Genomic DNA, 14739 nt, shown 5'->3' with positions numbered 1-14739 from the left:
GAGAGAGAGATGCACAGCGAGAGAGATGAAAATCTGAGAAAGAAGTCTGAGCTAATAGGATCAGAGAGCCGCGGTCAAACGATCCTTGAAGCCGCTGTTATTTAGAGAGATGCGAAAGAGACATCTCAAAGCGACGTTACGTCGTGTGTTACGTCGTTCTCGAAATTCATCGCCCTCGCGAACGCCGCTTCGCGCAAATTGCATTAAACTTTACTGCGCTGGTATTTTCAATTTAAATTAATGCAATCACGTATAAACAACTATAGCTTACATGTAAGGTATCTAAAGGACTATTTCATAGAATCTAAGCAGACAAATAACATAAACCACAATACTATTGTCCTAGATTGGATATAAAATAGGAATTTCGATGTTTACAAACTATATACTCGTATTTGCGAAATTTCTTATCTGAGGTTTATTAAAAATTTAAAAAGTTTTAAAAAGAGCTTCAAATATATTATTATCCGAATTATAATTAATATCTATATTTGAAAAAAATATTATGTGAAAAATCTCTAAACACCGGCGGGCGTATCTGTCACTGCGACTGAAGAAAGATAATCTTTTTGATACTCCAGCAGTAATAAAATTGTTCTCTGTGATGATAAAAGTCGAGAAACATTCTTCGTACTAAAATAAAATCGGGCGCGAGTTCTCGAAATCGCGACGAGCGGAAGAAAAATTTGTCGCCGAACCGAGGAAGCGACTTTTCTTCTAGGTATTTTAAACGGCCCGCGTCCGCACCTCGTGGAAGGACGAGCGTCTCGTCGCGACTGACAAAGGACGTCGTCTCCCGGTCATTAGTTACGGCGTCGTCACTTCTGCAATTAGAAGCCACTAAGCATTTTTTTCGCTCCACGCCCTACGTCCCTCTGCTCTTCGGTACGCGTCTTTATGAGGCTAGCCGTGGCGTGTGAGCCGACACGCCGTATTCCCGAGGGGATCCTTATGTGGCAGTCAAGTTACCGTATTTTACGCTCTACGCTGAAACGAGCCTCTCGCACTTCGTTTCTTCGTTAAACGATGATTCGAACAGCATCCGTTAGACTTCGATAACTCGACCGAAGCGGTTTTGAATTGTTCCGGAAGCGAATAACTCAGATATGGATGCGGTTTCTCTGTACGAGGAAGACAGTGGTGTACTATGTACTCCATTTTAATCTTCTTTAAAGAAAACAGTACATTTCTTTTTTTTTCTATTTTAGTTATATCAAATGATTTATATTCATATAAAATCTGAAGGAAAGAATGTCTAGAGATTTAAGAGAATCTTAAAAATGAGAACGTCTGTTTTTCATGTAATTTTTAAGATTGAATATTTTTTTAAAATTATATAACATAAAAAATAATCAAAGATAATTCGTAAGAATTTATAATCTGATTTAAAAATAATTTCAAAAAACATAGAACTAATCAAATAAAATTAAATAGAAAATAACATCATAATTATAGATTTGCCTTGTAATGTAAATATCCAATAAAAAATTAATTGCAATTTCCGATTTTAATTCAATTTTTATTTTCTAAAATCTTTCTTTTAAAATTCGAAACTGCTGATATATTTTCAATCTAAGTTCGCGAAAATTGAGTTCGGAATTTTGATCGAACGCGTTACGCTCTTACTAATGACGACTCGTCGATCTCACATTAACGATCTGTCGCTTCTCTCGAATAGTACAATAAGAAAACGCAAGATGAACGACGCCGTAAGTTTGTCGCTCGCACTTCGGCGCGAAGGCGCAAGCTCGGAAAGAAGAAGCAGGAAAGCGAGAGTGGCAGGTCGCGCTTACAAACCGGCGAAAAATCAAACGATAAATCTCGAACTCGGGGCTGCGGTTATGCCCTTGGGTCTAAACGACTAAATAAGTGTTCCAATTTCAAAATTACCCGCTAAACGATTTGTGGGCCGGCAGAAAATATATCGTTGACATGTGGGCAAAGCCCCTCGGGTTAAAAGCCGGGGTAGAGAGTAAGCCGAGGCATAGGGAGCGCAAGAGAGGGCGAGAGACGGTGATCCGGGGAGAGACGGCAGGGAGAGAAGAGAGAGACTCCCGGAGATGCTGTGCCGGGAGACAAATGACCGCCGACCGACGGAAGACACTTCCAAATTGCTCCACGGTGTCGCAGTCCCGCCTCTTTTTGCGTGTCTCTTCGTATATTCTTCGAATGCTCACTTGTAGCGGGCGGACGACTTATTAGCGAAATACCGCGGGATGCGGACGTGTGGCACGAGCGACCGTTTGTTTCGCCGCGGTTACTTATATACATTCGCGATCCAATCTCTAAGGAAAACGTGAGACCAGCTTTTATTCTGAATTTAACTCGTCGACACTCATATGCGATCCACAATTTCTATTTTCTTCAACGATTATATACGACGCAATTTGAAATAACAGTTTCGAATAACTCAGAACGATAATTTAGGACACTTTTACTTGGATGTCGAAAAGATTAACATCATTGAACGATGTTGTGGAATGATTAGCCTTCTGTCCGCTGCAAAAACTTATTTGCAATGCATTGAATTTAAGCTATCATCCATGTATTTAGTGATTGCTACACACTTGACTTTTTTTTGGCAATATGCCGGTTGCAGCATCGAGAATCAGACTAAAGCATTGTCTGAATTGAGCAATATTTACTTTAGTACTTGGTATAACAAGTCATTCCGCAACCAATAATACTTTAATAGAGTATTCTAGAAATTAATTGAAGTAAAAAATCCTAATATATCAAGATTTATAATATTTTGCTTCCTCATAGTTTAAATTATAAACGATTAAAGTTGGCCAATAATACTGCGTAAAGTTCGCGCGATCAAGCTGCAAATAATGTTCATAATTCTACACACTTATCAATGTTTGTCATTTACTGACTTTTATATCTCAGAAATATTGATTTTTATTGGTTCTCTTAGTTTGCCTTTCGACTTTTTATATATGCTGGTGTTATACAGCAACCAGTTAGTATTGACGACTTAATGTATAGAAAATGTTAATTGCTGCATGCAAATTCAAGTCGTCAATAAGTTATGGGCTGTGAAAGATTAAACTAAAATTGAATTGCAATAAAATTGCATTATAAGAATAAATAGAATGAATTATTATTAGCACGTTTTTACACTAGATAAATCACTTGAGATATGCTATGTGATTGCAAAATACATCTTTCCTCAATCTTCTTCTATGTGTTATGTTTGCGATACATACTTTTGGAAAAATCTCTGAGCATATTATTTTCTCTTGCGCAAATTTATAATATTTAGTTCTGGAAAGAAAGTAGAGTTTTGGAAGATCACTATATACTTTATTGTTATTTCTTTAATTTACTTTTTTCTTTTTTCCTTATTTTTCTCTATTTATTTAAGCGATTGATTCAAAAGTTTAATAAACTATTTAATAATAATGTATTTGATATATTTTTGTATTAAATGTATTAAATATTTCTTAAATTTCTTAATATATCGTAACCTCATGGTGCTCTCAATTACGTTTCTTAAAAATTATCTGTATATAAAGTGTATCGTAAAGGATTAAATATTAGCATTAACCTGTCCTAGCCAATCCATTTTAAAATAATGGACCTACGAAATATTATATTCATTTGTAATATTTTTGTGCTTTAATTTAATGCATACATAGACCCATTATTCCAAATTAAAATGTAATGTAATTTATTACTTACCGAAACGATGCCCAGCAGCAGAGTTGTGGATTACGTTGAAACTACGTTGACCTGTAAAATACAAATAAATCCAAATTATAGGGATGCGCCAAATAATCAATATTTCAGAAAATAATTGTTACGCGTATAAAATAATGGCAAACTTTGCAAGTGATAAATGAAATAATAAATAAATTATGCTACTACTATCACACGGTTGCTCTGCCGATGTCTAATATTTTTCGGAGTCTCCGCCTTTTCTGTTGTTCCTCGGTTTTCTTTGGCACTTGCTTAACAATCGCGAAAATACAGTCGATTATGATCGTGCACTAATCAAATATGACAATCGCGCGGCACTTTGTACATTTCCCACGTCAATCGACGCGCGCTTTAATAATGCAATGGAAGATTATGGCCCGTATTCTCAGTTCACTTTTATCATAAATGCGCATATAGTTTACGTTACATATACTATAGTATCTCATAAATAAATGCGCGCATTTATCGATAAAAGTGAACTGAGAATACGAGCCTATGTGAACAAGTACAATACGATCGACATTGTCTTGCAAATTATGAATATCAAACTGAATTTACGATAGCGGCACGCGGTCGACATGTATCAGGATAAATTAATGTATCAGGATTAATTAAGATTGTATTTATTTTAATTAAATGTGTCGCAACACCGCTTGATTCCGAAATATCTCGATGAGAATCTCGCGAGATATCCCGTCGCCTCCATCGCTTACAAGTCGTTAATCGTGGAAGTTAATTAATAGTACGGATCTATGATCGCCATCTATTCGTTAGAAATAATCGCGTCTGCCGATTTCTAGTACTTGTCGCGATCGCGTTTCGAAGGATAATGCGACACACAACTGCCCCCACCCGTTCGCGTCTCAACGTGCATACGACAACAAATCGCGTGTATACAATGCGGTGGTGGCGTACACCGCAAGAAACGAAAACAACCAGAGCCGAGCGCTGTGTGTTCACCAGCTAATCCGCTGCCGCAAGAATTATTTAACACTGTAAGATATATCGAATATTCTGCTCTTTATATTTTACTAATGCAATAAATTGATTTCGCCGAATTAACTATTACACATATTGAAGCCAATATTTATTTATTATATTTAAAAGAATAGAATTTATCTTTGTTTTTTTTTCGAAAGAAATCATTACAAATTAATTTATTATCATAACTTTTCATACTTTATAATAATAAATTAATTTATATTTTTCGATTAAAATAAAACTTTATTCATAAAATTTAGAGTTTTTATTCTAATTTTATTCTTGCTAATAAGAGGAAAGTCTTAATAATTATTTTAATATAATAACCAATTATACATAAAAAATATTATAGTTCATTTGCGAATAATTTTAAGACTGGCGATATAAACGCGAGGTATCGAAGGTATTAAAGCGCTTAATGAAATAAAATCCTCCGATAACAGAATTATGTTTCAACTACTCCCGATGGCGGACTACAAAAGGCTGCCGCCGACATGTAGTGTCGCTTGTAAAAACGTGTAGTGTAGGAGTACCGTTAAAAGCACGTCGAGATAGTGTAACTTGATTTCTTTCTCCACTTGCTCCCTCGCGCGCCGATAAAGACGTCAAATATTCCAGGAGACTAGTTATCCACAATAGCAAAAAGCGTGATGGGAACCTGTTACGTCACCAATATATTTACGGGAAAGAATTTGAGTGATGCATCGCCCGGTCGTTAACCTATTTCGATCTTTCTTTACACGGTATCGCCGCGGAGACACGTCGTCGGCATGCCGAAACGAGCGCGCGTCCGCTGTCGCGTAATTTATGCTCGCATTATTAGGTCGCCCAGGATCAGCCCTCTCGTCTGACAGCATCGTTGCAATTCGCAATTGTAATAAATGTATTAAATCCATTAAGCATATACCGCTCGCGAATGCCGAATTTGCGCGTGGGAAAGGGACTGGCATTGGAATCTGTCGTTTGCATTATCGCCTTGAGAATCTTTACGCGAACCGTCGAAAGCCAGGATAATTAATGTCATCATTAACATAATCATTTGAGAACTTGGAATTAATATACCGTGGCATCGTATATTACATTTCCTTTTCATTTTCTTTTTTGCTCTCAAACAGATTGTGACACTATTCAACTTGGAGCGTATTGCTTTCAGATCAAAATCGTTACTGGAAAAATCTTCCAGTAAATTGGAAATTAAAAAATTCTAACATCAAAATATATCTTAGCGCAACAATAATTCTTTAGCCGAAAACGACCGGGAATAAATATCGTACTTATCTTAAATCGTCAACCAACTCGAGCATCTCGGACAAGCAATGAAAAATAGAGGTGCACCGGAAAGTACACCGGAACTCGTTAACAGCGCGACGATTTTCTTTGTTGCATCACAGGCCGTTTGCAGTTTGACCGTAAAATTTAGCTTAACAAGAAACTGTTGTCGAATAATCTACTCGACGAGCCAGTTAAGCTGTTTCAAGATCGTCGCGCCTCTTAACTCCGTCACTATTCTACTCGAGTGAATCTTGCTCGAGCGTAACCAAGATGGCCGTGCAACGGTTTTGTTGGTCTTTCGCGAGACATATCATGTCGCTTTGCATCGTGCTATTTGCTTCTAAGGCTGTTTTTCCCCTGTGTCGTCGTGCCGCGATAAATCAAGTGCCGAGAATTTCTCTAACATATTTTTCACGATATGTAATCATCGTTTATGATAGATTATTGTACTTACTGTTTAAAAAATTTCTAACAAATAACGATTTTCTTCGACGATTTCACTATAGAACATTTAACTGCAAATTGATAATAAAAATGTTACACTAGATGTACATCTTTGTAGTATTCCAACATCATTTTGAGGAATTACTGTCATCTTCATAATTGGGTTTCCTAATTGTACTAGATATAAAAAATGTAGCAAAATTCTATATAGAAATTTTTTGCTGTAGTTTTTGCTCTCACTGTAAGATTACAAATCATAAAGAATGTGACTTACGTCAAAAAAATGCCCCATGCATAATATAGTTTACGGCACTATATGTATAACCCACTTTCTAAAATACTCTTTACCACACATCACTTCAGTGATAAAAGGATCAATCTGTTATTAATTATTGCGATTCATTATGAGAGCGATTTGTTAAATTATGTTCGGAAGAAGATAAAGCACAGATATACGAAAGTATACCGGTCCGCGTAATTAAACCAAATTTTCGGCAGAGTCAGCACATTAATCAAGCGAATTTCGCCGCCATCTGTGACCCTAGTTGATGTCATACACGGATATGGTTTACGCGCGGCAGGTGGTCGCGTCGGCTGCCCTTTATCAGGAATTTATTTCTGTACAATTCTCCAATGCGTGTCTATATATGTATATCGTTTTAAAGAATTTAGTTCTTAATCGCTTATAATTTTAAAAGAATTCCAACTAATCTAAATAAAATTCATGTAACGCACATTTTATAAATATATTTTAGTAAATCATGTTTTACTCTTTTTATAAAATAAATATCCGATTTTTTGAAGAATAAATTTTTACAGCAGGATTCAGAATGTTTATCGACAAAAGGGTGAGAAAATTTTTTTTTCGGAAAAGAAAACAATGACGACAATTTTTAAAACTGTTTGGAAAGTTGAAGAGAAAGAGGGAGGAGAAGACGCGAGTTGCGAAAAGACAGCCGAAGCGGCGAATCGTGAACATCAAACGAATTAAATCTCTGCGGAGAACCGACCGCAGAAACTAATATCTCGACGCTTCTTCCGTCCGTCCATCCGTCCGTTCGTTTACCGTTTCGTCGTCGTGTCTCAACATCTTTGTCGTTCAAAATTCTCGTTCGCTTTGTCTTCGATTTCATTTGTCAATGCATTCTCGGGTCGCTGGTTTTAGGAGACTAAAAATAATTGTTAGACTCTTAAGGAGAATATTCGATGTAAACGAAAAGTATGCAACGAGGTCGAGGAATGTATTTAATTAAATTAATTCCCCTTTCTCTCTCTGTCACGAATAATATAAAATTGCAATTAGTAAAGAGTGATACAAAATTAAAATTAATAGATTGATACAACATCGCAACTTGGACAATTATCATATAAAAAAAATGCATGCCTTTTTATTATACATAATTCTAAAACTTTTGAACTTTTTATAAGTTTTTTTCTATTTTTCTATATGTATGTTGCACTTGAGTTGCAGTACGTGTAATTGAATCAATATGCCATTCGCGAAAGGCTCGCCTTCGTTGCAAAGTATTTAATAATCTCCTCTTTAATTATTTTCCTGAAGTCTATAAATCGGAAATTAATTTTCTCCTGTACGCGCGCGTTAGTTATTAATATTTCTATCTACGTAACATTGATTTCAGTCGTAAATATAGCTAAATTAATACACTGGAAAATAGAATACTTGCTAGACATTTAACATAAATGTTCAATCTACTTATTACTCGCGCACAGAATTTATTGCATTTTTGTTTCTTTAGTATTACGACTACGTGTCTTCGTCAATTTAATCAAACGTTTCCAATACAAACGCAATTAAGAATATGTTTGACAGAAAATAGTAAAAAGCTACAGATAATATATCCATAATTAACGTTCATTCCTCGGCAAGATTCTGAGACGTTTAGACTAACGGTTAACTCTAAACGTAAATGTCAGCTATTAGAGAAACGGGGCGTGAATTGAACGAAACACGTGTTACACTGTATTTTCGAGTTGCGTTCAACGCCAAGCGCGCTTGTACTCTCATGCCCAATTAACGTAATAAAATGATTAGGAATGGTAAGAACATGTACCATTCTTTCAAAATAAGGTGGACTGTCTCCTCGAAAACAAGACATCCGGCCACCTTATACGTGCATGACATCGCTCGTGCGGTGAGAGTTTTTAAAGTGGACTGTACGGTCGGGTTGCGCAGGTGTGACCGATGGCGGCGGCCTTTGATCCTGGAGCGACTCCTCGGCTACTTTGTCCACGACTCATCGCGCCCGCCTCCCCCTTTCTCTCTCCCTCTCCCTCTCCCTCTCTCTCTCATCATTCGATTCGATTATTTCCTAATGACTAACGCCATTGCGAAAACAGCCATCGCGCATATTCCCTGGTAAACATTACGTAAAGTAAAAAAGGCACGGGGTCGCTCTGGTTATTGGACAACGACGTTAATTGACAATATTTTCCTCGTTCCGAGAGTCGGCGCGAGCATAACGAAAATTATAAAACGGGAACCGGTATTACGCGACATCATCCGCTAATAGGATACGACGACGAGCGGTGATTATTTTAGGCTGCTTTACGAGGAAACGATTAGCCAATGGAATCGATACGGCAATTTTCTTGTCAAGCCTTACATACCGAATAGATTTTCCACGAACTATTCAGTTTAAAGAGATCATCTATAGAAATAATTTCTCAACGGATATTTAAATATAACCATACAGCTTCACGTGCTTTAATCTTGACAGGTAACACTAGCTGCAACGTGTATTCGAAAAATTGGGTTGCAGTTTTGCACCTTCATGAAACAACATCCGATAAGATAGAGCACAGAAGATTGCTTTAATTGGCTATTTAAATCGGCAATTAATTTATAATAACAAGCTGATTTTTAAGAAAATTGCCGCGTTTACAACGAGCTCGATAAAATACGGCGGTTTAAAGAACTTTTTAAAGTAGCAATCCAATCTCTCAGAAGGTACCTCGATATAAAAAGCTATAATAAAATACTATTATAATAAAATAAAAATACATTGATAGAGAATATTTAAACCAATACCTTGAGCAAAATAACATTTTGTTATTTTTTATTACTATGTCGAAATTTATTATTTTAACACACAACAGTATTATTTTAACTTCATTGGTTTAGTCAAATTAACATTATTAAATCAACGACATAGTGAGTAGGAACAGTGGCGACCTATAGGAATGGTTAAAAATGAATACTTAAATTGAGTATAATTTGACATTATGAATTTAACAGTGTAATATCGCAAAATGTAAGATAATATCCGCATAGACCTGATCTATTATAGCTACAAATCGCTTTAGGGCTAAAGGCGAACGTCTGGTAGAAACATTTTGAGCTACAGCCTTAGCTAGCAACCGAGAACTATGATAGTTATGGCTCTCGGAATTCCGTGGACTGAGCACCGTAACGAATGCGTAATACTTTTATGGGGAGAACCCTTCCATGTCTCGAAAATACGTTTAATTTGTAGCCCTCAGAGACGATTCCGTGAACTACAATTCCAATGGCGGTCGCCTGAAAAAAACTTCGATTCGTTTTGCATGTCCCGATCGCTGCGGGATTATGAAATTTTGATTATTGCATGTGGGCATGTGTACGTATAAAATAGTACTTCAGAAGTTGATTTTATACAGAAGAACACCGTAGATCTTTTTAAGACATTAAAGTAAACTGAGGTCGAAACGCAAGGAAAATGAGTCATATGCTGTTTAGAGATTTACTTCAACTGCTTAAAACTTTAATGCGTAAAAAAATGCCTAACATTAACTTTGTTACGTATGAAACTGTTCCTAAAACGCCGTTATTTGCTATAACGCAGCTGTGCTTCAATCTCTGTGTTGCTTATTGGCAATCTCGTCAAATTAATTGGTAATTATCTTGTCCCGATTGTGTGTGTATACTGTATAATATATGTATATCTAATATTTATTGATGCCTTTGTAAATTCATGCAGTATAGAGAAACTCAACGTAAACGTTGGATCAATCTGTTGTAATATATATTTTTCTTATCGTGTCTCTCTATCTCTTGCCTTATTCCCACACGCGGGATTAACTGCGCATAACGCACGTTAAGTAAGTGGTGAAATCGATAAAACACGCGGTGCGGCTCTAAACATTCATTTAATTTCCTAATATTCTTTTCTCCTCTCGTGCGACCGTCATATTTTACACCTAACGCGTTTTCACGGAGAATTTTTCCGCCATGTAGCTTCGCGAACGATTACTTAGACAACGTCAGCGATAAAATCTTAATACACCGCTATTCGTATCAGTAGCTAATTATCGCATTGCGTTCCCGAGAGACACGGCTCGTCGGGACCGACGAACGGTCTTGTTATCGGCAGGATTTAATTGCCGCTGAATCGACGATTCATTTGCGCAATACCCGCGCCTTCGCTCATTCATTATCCGCGCGCGCGATAACCGGTGCGGTGCGCGCCGCTACCACGAAGGCAGAATCACTTTCAGATCTTTCCGCGAGAAACCGTATGGATCAGCGATAAAATTATACTTCGTCATAAAACGATCCTTCAATTATTTTTGTCGATCATCATTCGCTTCTTAGAACATTGCTTCTTGTTACATTTTTTGCAGGTTTGAAGTTTGATTGTATGTGCACGTTTGCAAAAAGTGGAATAAATTATCTTGCATGTGTTTAAAGAATAAGATTTTCGTATTAAAGTTATTTAAAAAATTTAAGAGTAACATTTATTTCATGTTTGAACGGCAAAGATATGTTCATTGAAGATATTGAAAATAACTGAAAGTCACAGACTGATTGAAATTGTAAAAAAGAAAACTTTAAATTGGTCCTGTGTATATTTGATGTATTGATTCGCTACGCAATGTGTTGAAATAAGTATATAAACACGGCTAACCGTGTCTAATTTCTCATGTTGCAGAGCAAGCCAATCACTTGAACCTGTTCAACAATCGCCAGCAGCCGAAGAAGAAGCGCAAGAGTCGGACCGCGTTCACGAATCAGCAGATCTTCGAGCTGGAGAAAAGATTCTTGTATCAGAAGTACTTGAGCCCAGCCGACAGGGACGAGATCGCCGCTCAGCTGGGTCTGAGCAATGCCCAAGTGATCACGTGGTTCCAAAACAGGAGGGCGAAGCTCAAGAGGGACATGGAGGAGCTTAAGAAGGACGTACAGACTGTGAATCCACTTTTGGTCGCTCAACATCACAAGACTTTCCTAGAGAACGTGCAAGATCTGGGAATCTTGAAGAAACGACCATTGCCAAACTCCATGGACGAGAAATCGTAGAGGTCGACTCGAAATTTCGCCTTTTCGACTTTCTGTGTGCAATCGAGGCTCGACGGGGGAATCGGACAACGGACAATTACTCGTGTAATATCGTCAAGTATTTTTGACCGAAAGGAAAGCTCGAACCGTGATACATAATTTCATGTTACGGTGTATTATTCGGAGACAAGCACGTACGAAAATTATTTTAAGCGTCAACGAATGCATTTTATGCGATACGGTTTTCTTTTTACGTGCGACCCGGTCGTATTTTAATATTCTTTCTTGAAGAAATTGTGAGGAAAGTCTTAGGATAGAGGATATCTTCTGAACGTTATCTGTCTAATAATCTATTACCATTCAACGTTCGAACTTCTTTTTTTCTCAAGACTGTAAACTGTTTACGTTATTATTGCATCCAATCTCTCGACAAGCGAATATTCTATTCTATCTATACAGTGGTCCAGTTTCTATATACTGAAATATGACTGATAAAGGAGGGAAATATCACTTTACAATTTTCAAAAGAAATTTTCGTTGTGCTTGTTAGAACTGAAAGAAGTGGCGTTCTTATGTCGTACTTTACGGCTTTAAATGGAAAGCGTATCATAGTCCGCTGCAATTTTACGCGCAGAGCGCGGTGTATTATAATGTATTTATTATAAAATGGAGACAGTGAGAGGAATGGGCCGTGAGGAGGGTCCCGGTTAAAACGGTCGATAATAAATTATTAAATGAATATTATTCCGTAAATTATAAATAACCACGCGTTGTGGCGCCATTGTGTACATATATTGTATATAGGTATACATCGTTCCCTTGATAATGTTACGTATAGGCATGATAGAGACCGTTATACATGATTAGAGTTAAAAGAAATCATAAGAGCATAGATGGGACACTGCAATATACCTGATTATGAGTTTAATTAGTGAATTTTAGGAGCGAGTAAAATGTATATCTGCATACGGCGATTCGTAAAGTGATAGTGAGGTGCGTGAGACTAAAAACTAGGAGCGCGTGTGTAAACCGACTTAGTACAGTGTATAGCGAAGCTAAATAAATGGAAACATTATTGAAACTGTTTCTACATCTACTTTTTCAACTTCTTCAACCATAATCTTTCCTTTCAATTTTCCTACAATACTCTATAAACATGACACAGGCAAAACTTTGCGAAATGCAATTATTGTCTTCATATTTTTTTTTTTAAGTAAAAAGTTCATATTCATATTATTAAAATGTGATCTTTTTCCATCGAAGAAGATATAAGATAACAAAAAATCGCATAAAGATCGTGTCATTCTTTCTCGAATTGCTTTAACGAGGATAGATTTATATTTTATTGCGGTTTGGCGTAATACTATGCGTAAAAAAGGCTCGACGTGCGTCGGCGTGCAAGGAGCCACAGAGATGCAGTACACAAAGATGAAAAGGAATTATTCTCCAAAAATAGCGTGTACCGCGTTGCGGACCTTCCGAGAATCTTTTTGAAGCCATTCGCGAGGTTTACCCAGAGACGTAATTTATTAAGATGAAGTCATTTCGCGGGCCTTTTCCTCGTTGTATCCGTCGGTACGGAGTCTGGCACTCGTCATAACCGAACGCTTTTGCTACCGATAGATTAGAACTCGAGTCTGCGAACCGGGAAATACTGAAGATATGTTGCAATATATGACTACACCCAGAACGGTATACGTTTCTATCTTCTCATATAAAATAAATTCGAGATTATAAACATACAATGTTTAAAAAAACGCGTTTGCCTGTAGGAATTTAGGTAAAATGTCCACCTTTCTTTATATAATAATTTGATAAATAGTCATTGCTATACATCATCAATTTAAGAAGCCAACAAAAAACTTGTTAAAATAAAATCTATTTTAGATTGCCCAGAAAAAAACAAAGTTATTTAATCATTCCTCAAGTTTAGTTCTTCTAAATTTTTCTAATTATGAAGAAGAGGCATTTTGGAAGACAGGAAAAATTTTACAACACAAAAATGAAGCACTAGCGTCAAAGAAAACACTCCAATGTTCTAGAAACGTTAATATTACAAGCTACACATACTTGCAAAAGCCGCCGGGCCCTTATTAGAAATGTTGAGAGAGCACTCAAGTATACACCCGAGAGGAGGCATATAATCAGCATATACTTAACGCGCGTAACACACGTATTTACATCCGTTATAAACATTCTAGATTCGACTCGATTAATCTATTGCGATGGCAGTAGCACGCGTTTTATATCAGAGATAATGACGACAAGTTAATGATAGACTCATTAACGAGGCCTCATATCAAACGATTCCGTTTAGCATCAGATATTCAAGTAACAGGAAGCAGGTTGGTAATGTCGAGCTATCTGTTCGTATATCATGCATTGCGAGGCTCATCGCTGATATGCGATTAGCTGCGCTCTATTTACGGCACTTATATACTTTATATGAAAAATATTTCCAAGCTTCTCCGCGTTTTCATATATAAATTCTTATCTGCGAAAATTCTCAAATATCCGACACTTTAAGAAATCGACTGTTTATTGCGCTCGTTATGGTCGGCCTGATCGATACATGCGATCATTGGAAAGCGAAGGCTTCGATAATTCCAAGGTTCACAGATATAAAAAACTGGAATGTTTAAAGAACAAAAATATTAAAAGTTACCGCTCCGAAGGATGTTTAAGCGCGTAAAACGCATGTGGAAATATTTTCATTTTATAGCGTGCGTTTCAAGACACACAGGTCGAAACAAAGTAACGCGACTTTCGTACGAACTTGAACGAATGCGAGGACGTTCGTAGCCATTGCTAATATCGACGGGCCCTTATATGAAGCAGTAAGCAAGGTAGCCCATACCGCCCTGTAATTCAGACGCCGCAACATCCAAATAAAGAATTCATAATGGCGATGATGACCACCGCCAATTTTCTCGATATATCGGATACACCAATAATTCAGGCGATCTCCGATCGGAATATGAGCGTGCGATATCATTCATTGTCTCTCTCTCTCTCTCTCCTCGCCCCGCGTGCCCTTCGGTGCGCATTAAACGGGCATCTGT

At 37.1% G+C, this 14739-nt stretch overlaps 1 protein-coding gene and 1 long non-coding RNA gene across 2 annotated transcripts in view; one reads left to right on the top strand and one right to left on the bottom strand.

The window, feature by feature from the left end:
* LOC139778222 (uncharacterized) overlaps positions 1-12758 on the top strand; it is a 48340-nt gene extending 35582 nt beyond the window's left edge. Inside the window, exon 2 of the mRNA XM_071716100.1 lies at positions 11331-12758. Within this exon, the coding sequence (XP_071572201.1) occupies positions 11331-11698 (368 nt within the window). The 3' untranslated portion in view covers positions 11699-12758. The remainder of the gene's footprint in view (positions 1-11330) is intronic.
* Positions 1-14739, bottom strand: part of LOC139778245 (uncharacterized) — a 121932-nt gene that overhangs the window by 75783 nt on the left and 31410 nt on the right. Inside the window, exon 2 of the long non-coding RNA XR_011719523.1 lies at positions 3688-3738. This is a non-coding gene — a long non-coding RNA (uncharacterized lncRNA). The remainder of the gene's footprint in view (positions 1-3687; positions 3739-14739) is intronic.

Source organism: Temnothorax nylanderi, unplaced genomic scaffold (genome assembly GCF_030848795.1).
Source record: "Temnothorax nylanderi isolate EJ_2023f unplaced genomic scaffold, tnyl_v1.0 TNYL_tig0006_pilon, whole genome shotgun sequence".
Lineage (NCBI taxonomy): Eukaryota > Metazoa > Arthropoda > Insecta > Hymenoptera > Formicidae > Temnothorax > Temnothorax nylanderi.
The sequence above is the reverse complement of the archived record's forward strand: the minus strand, read 5'-3'. Positions and strand labels throughout refer to the sequence as shown.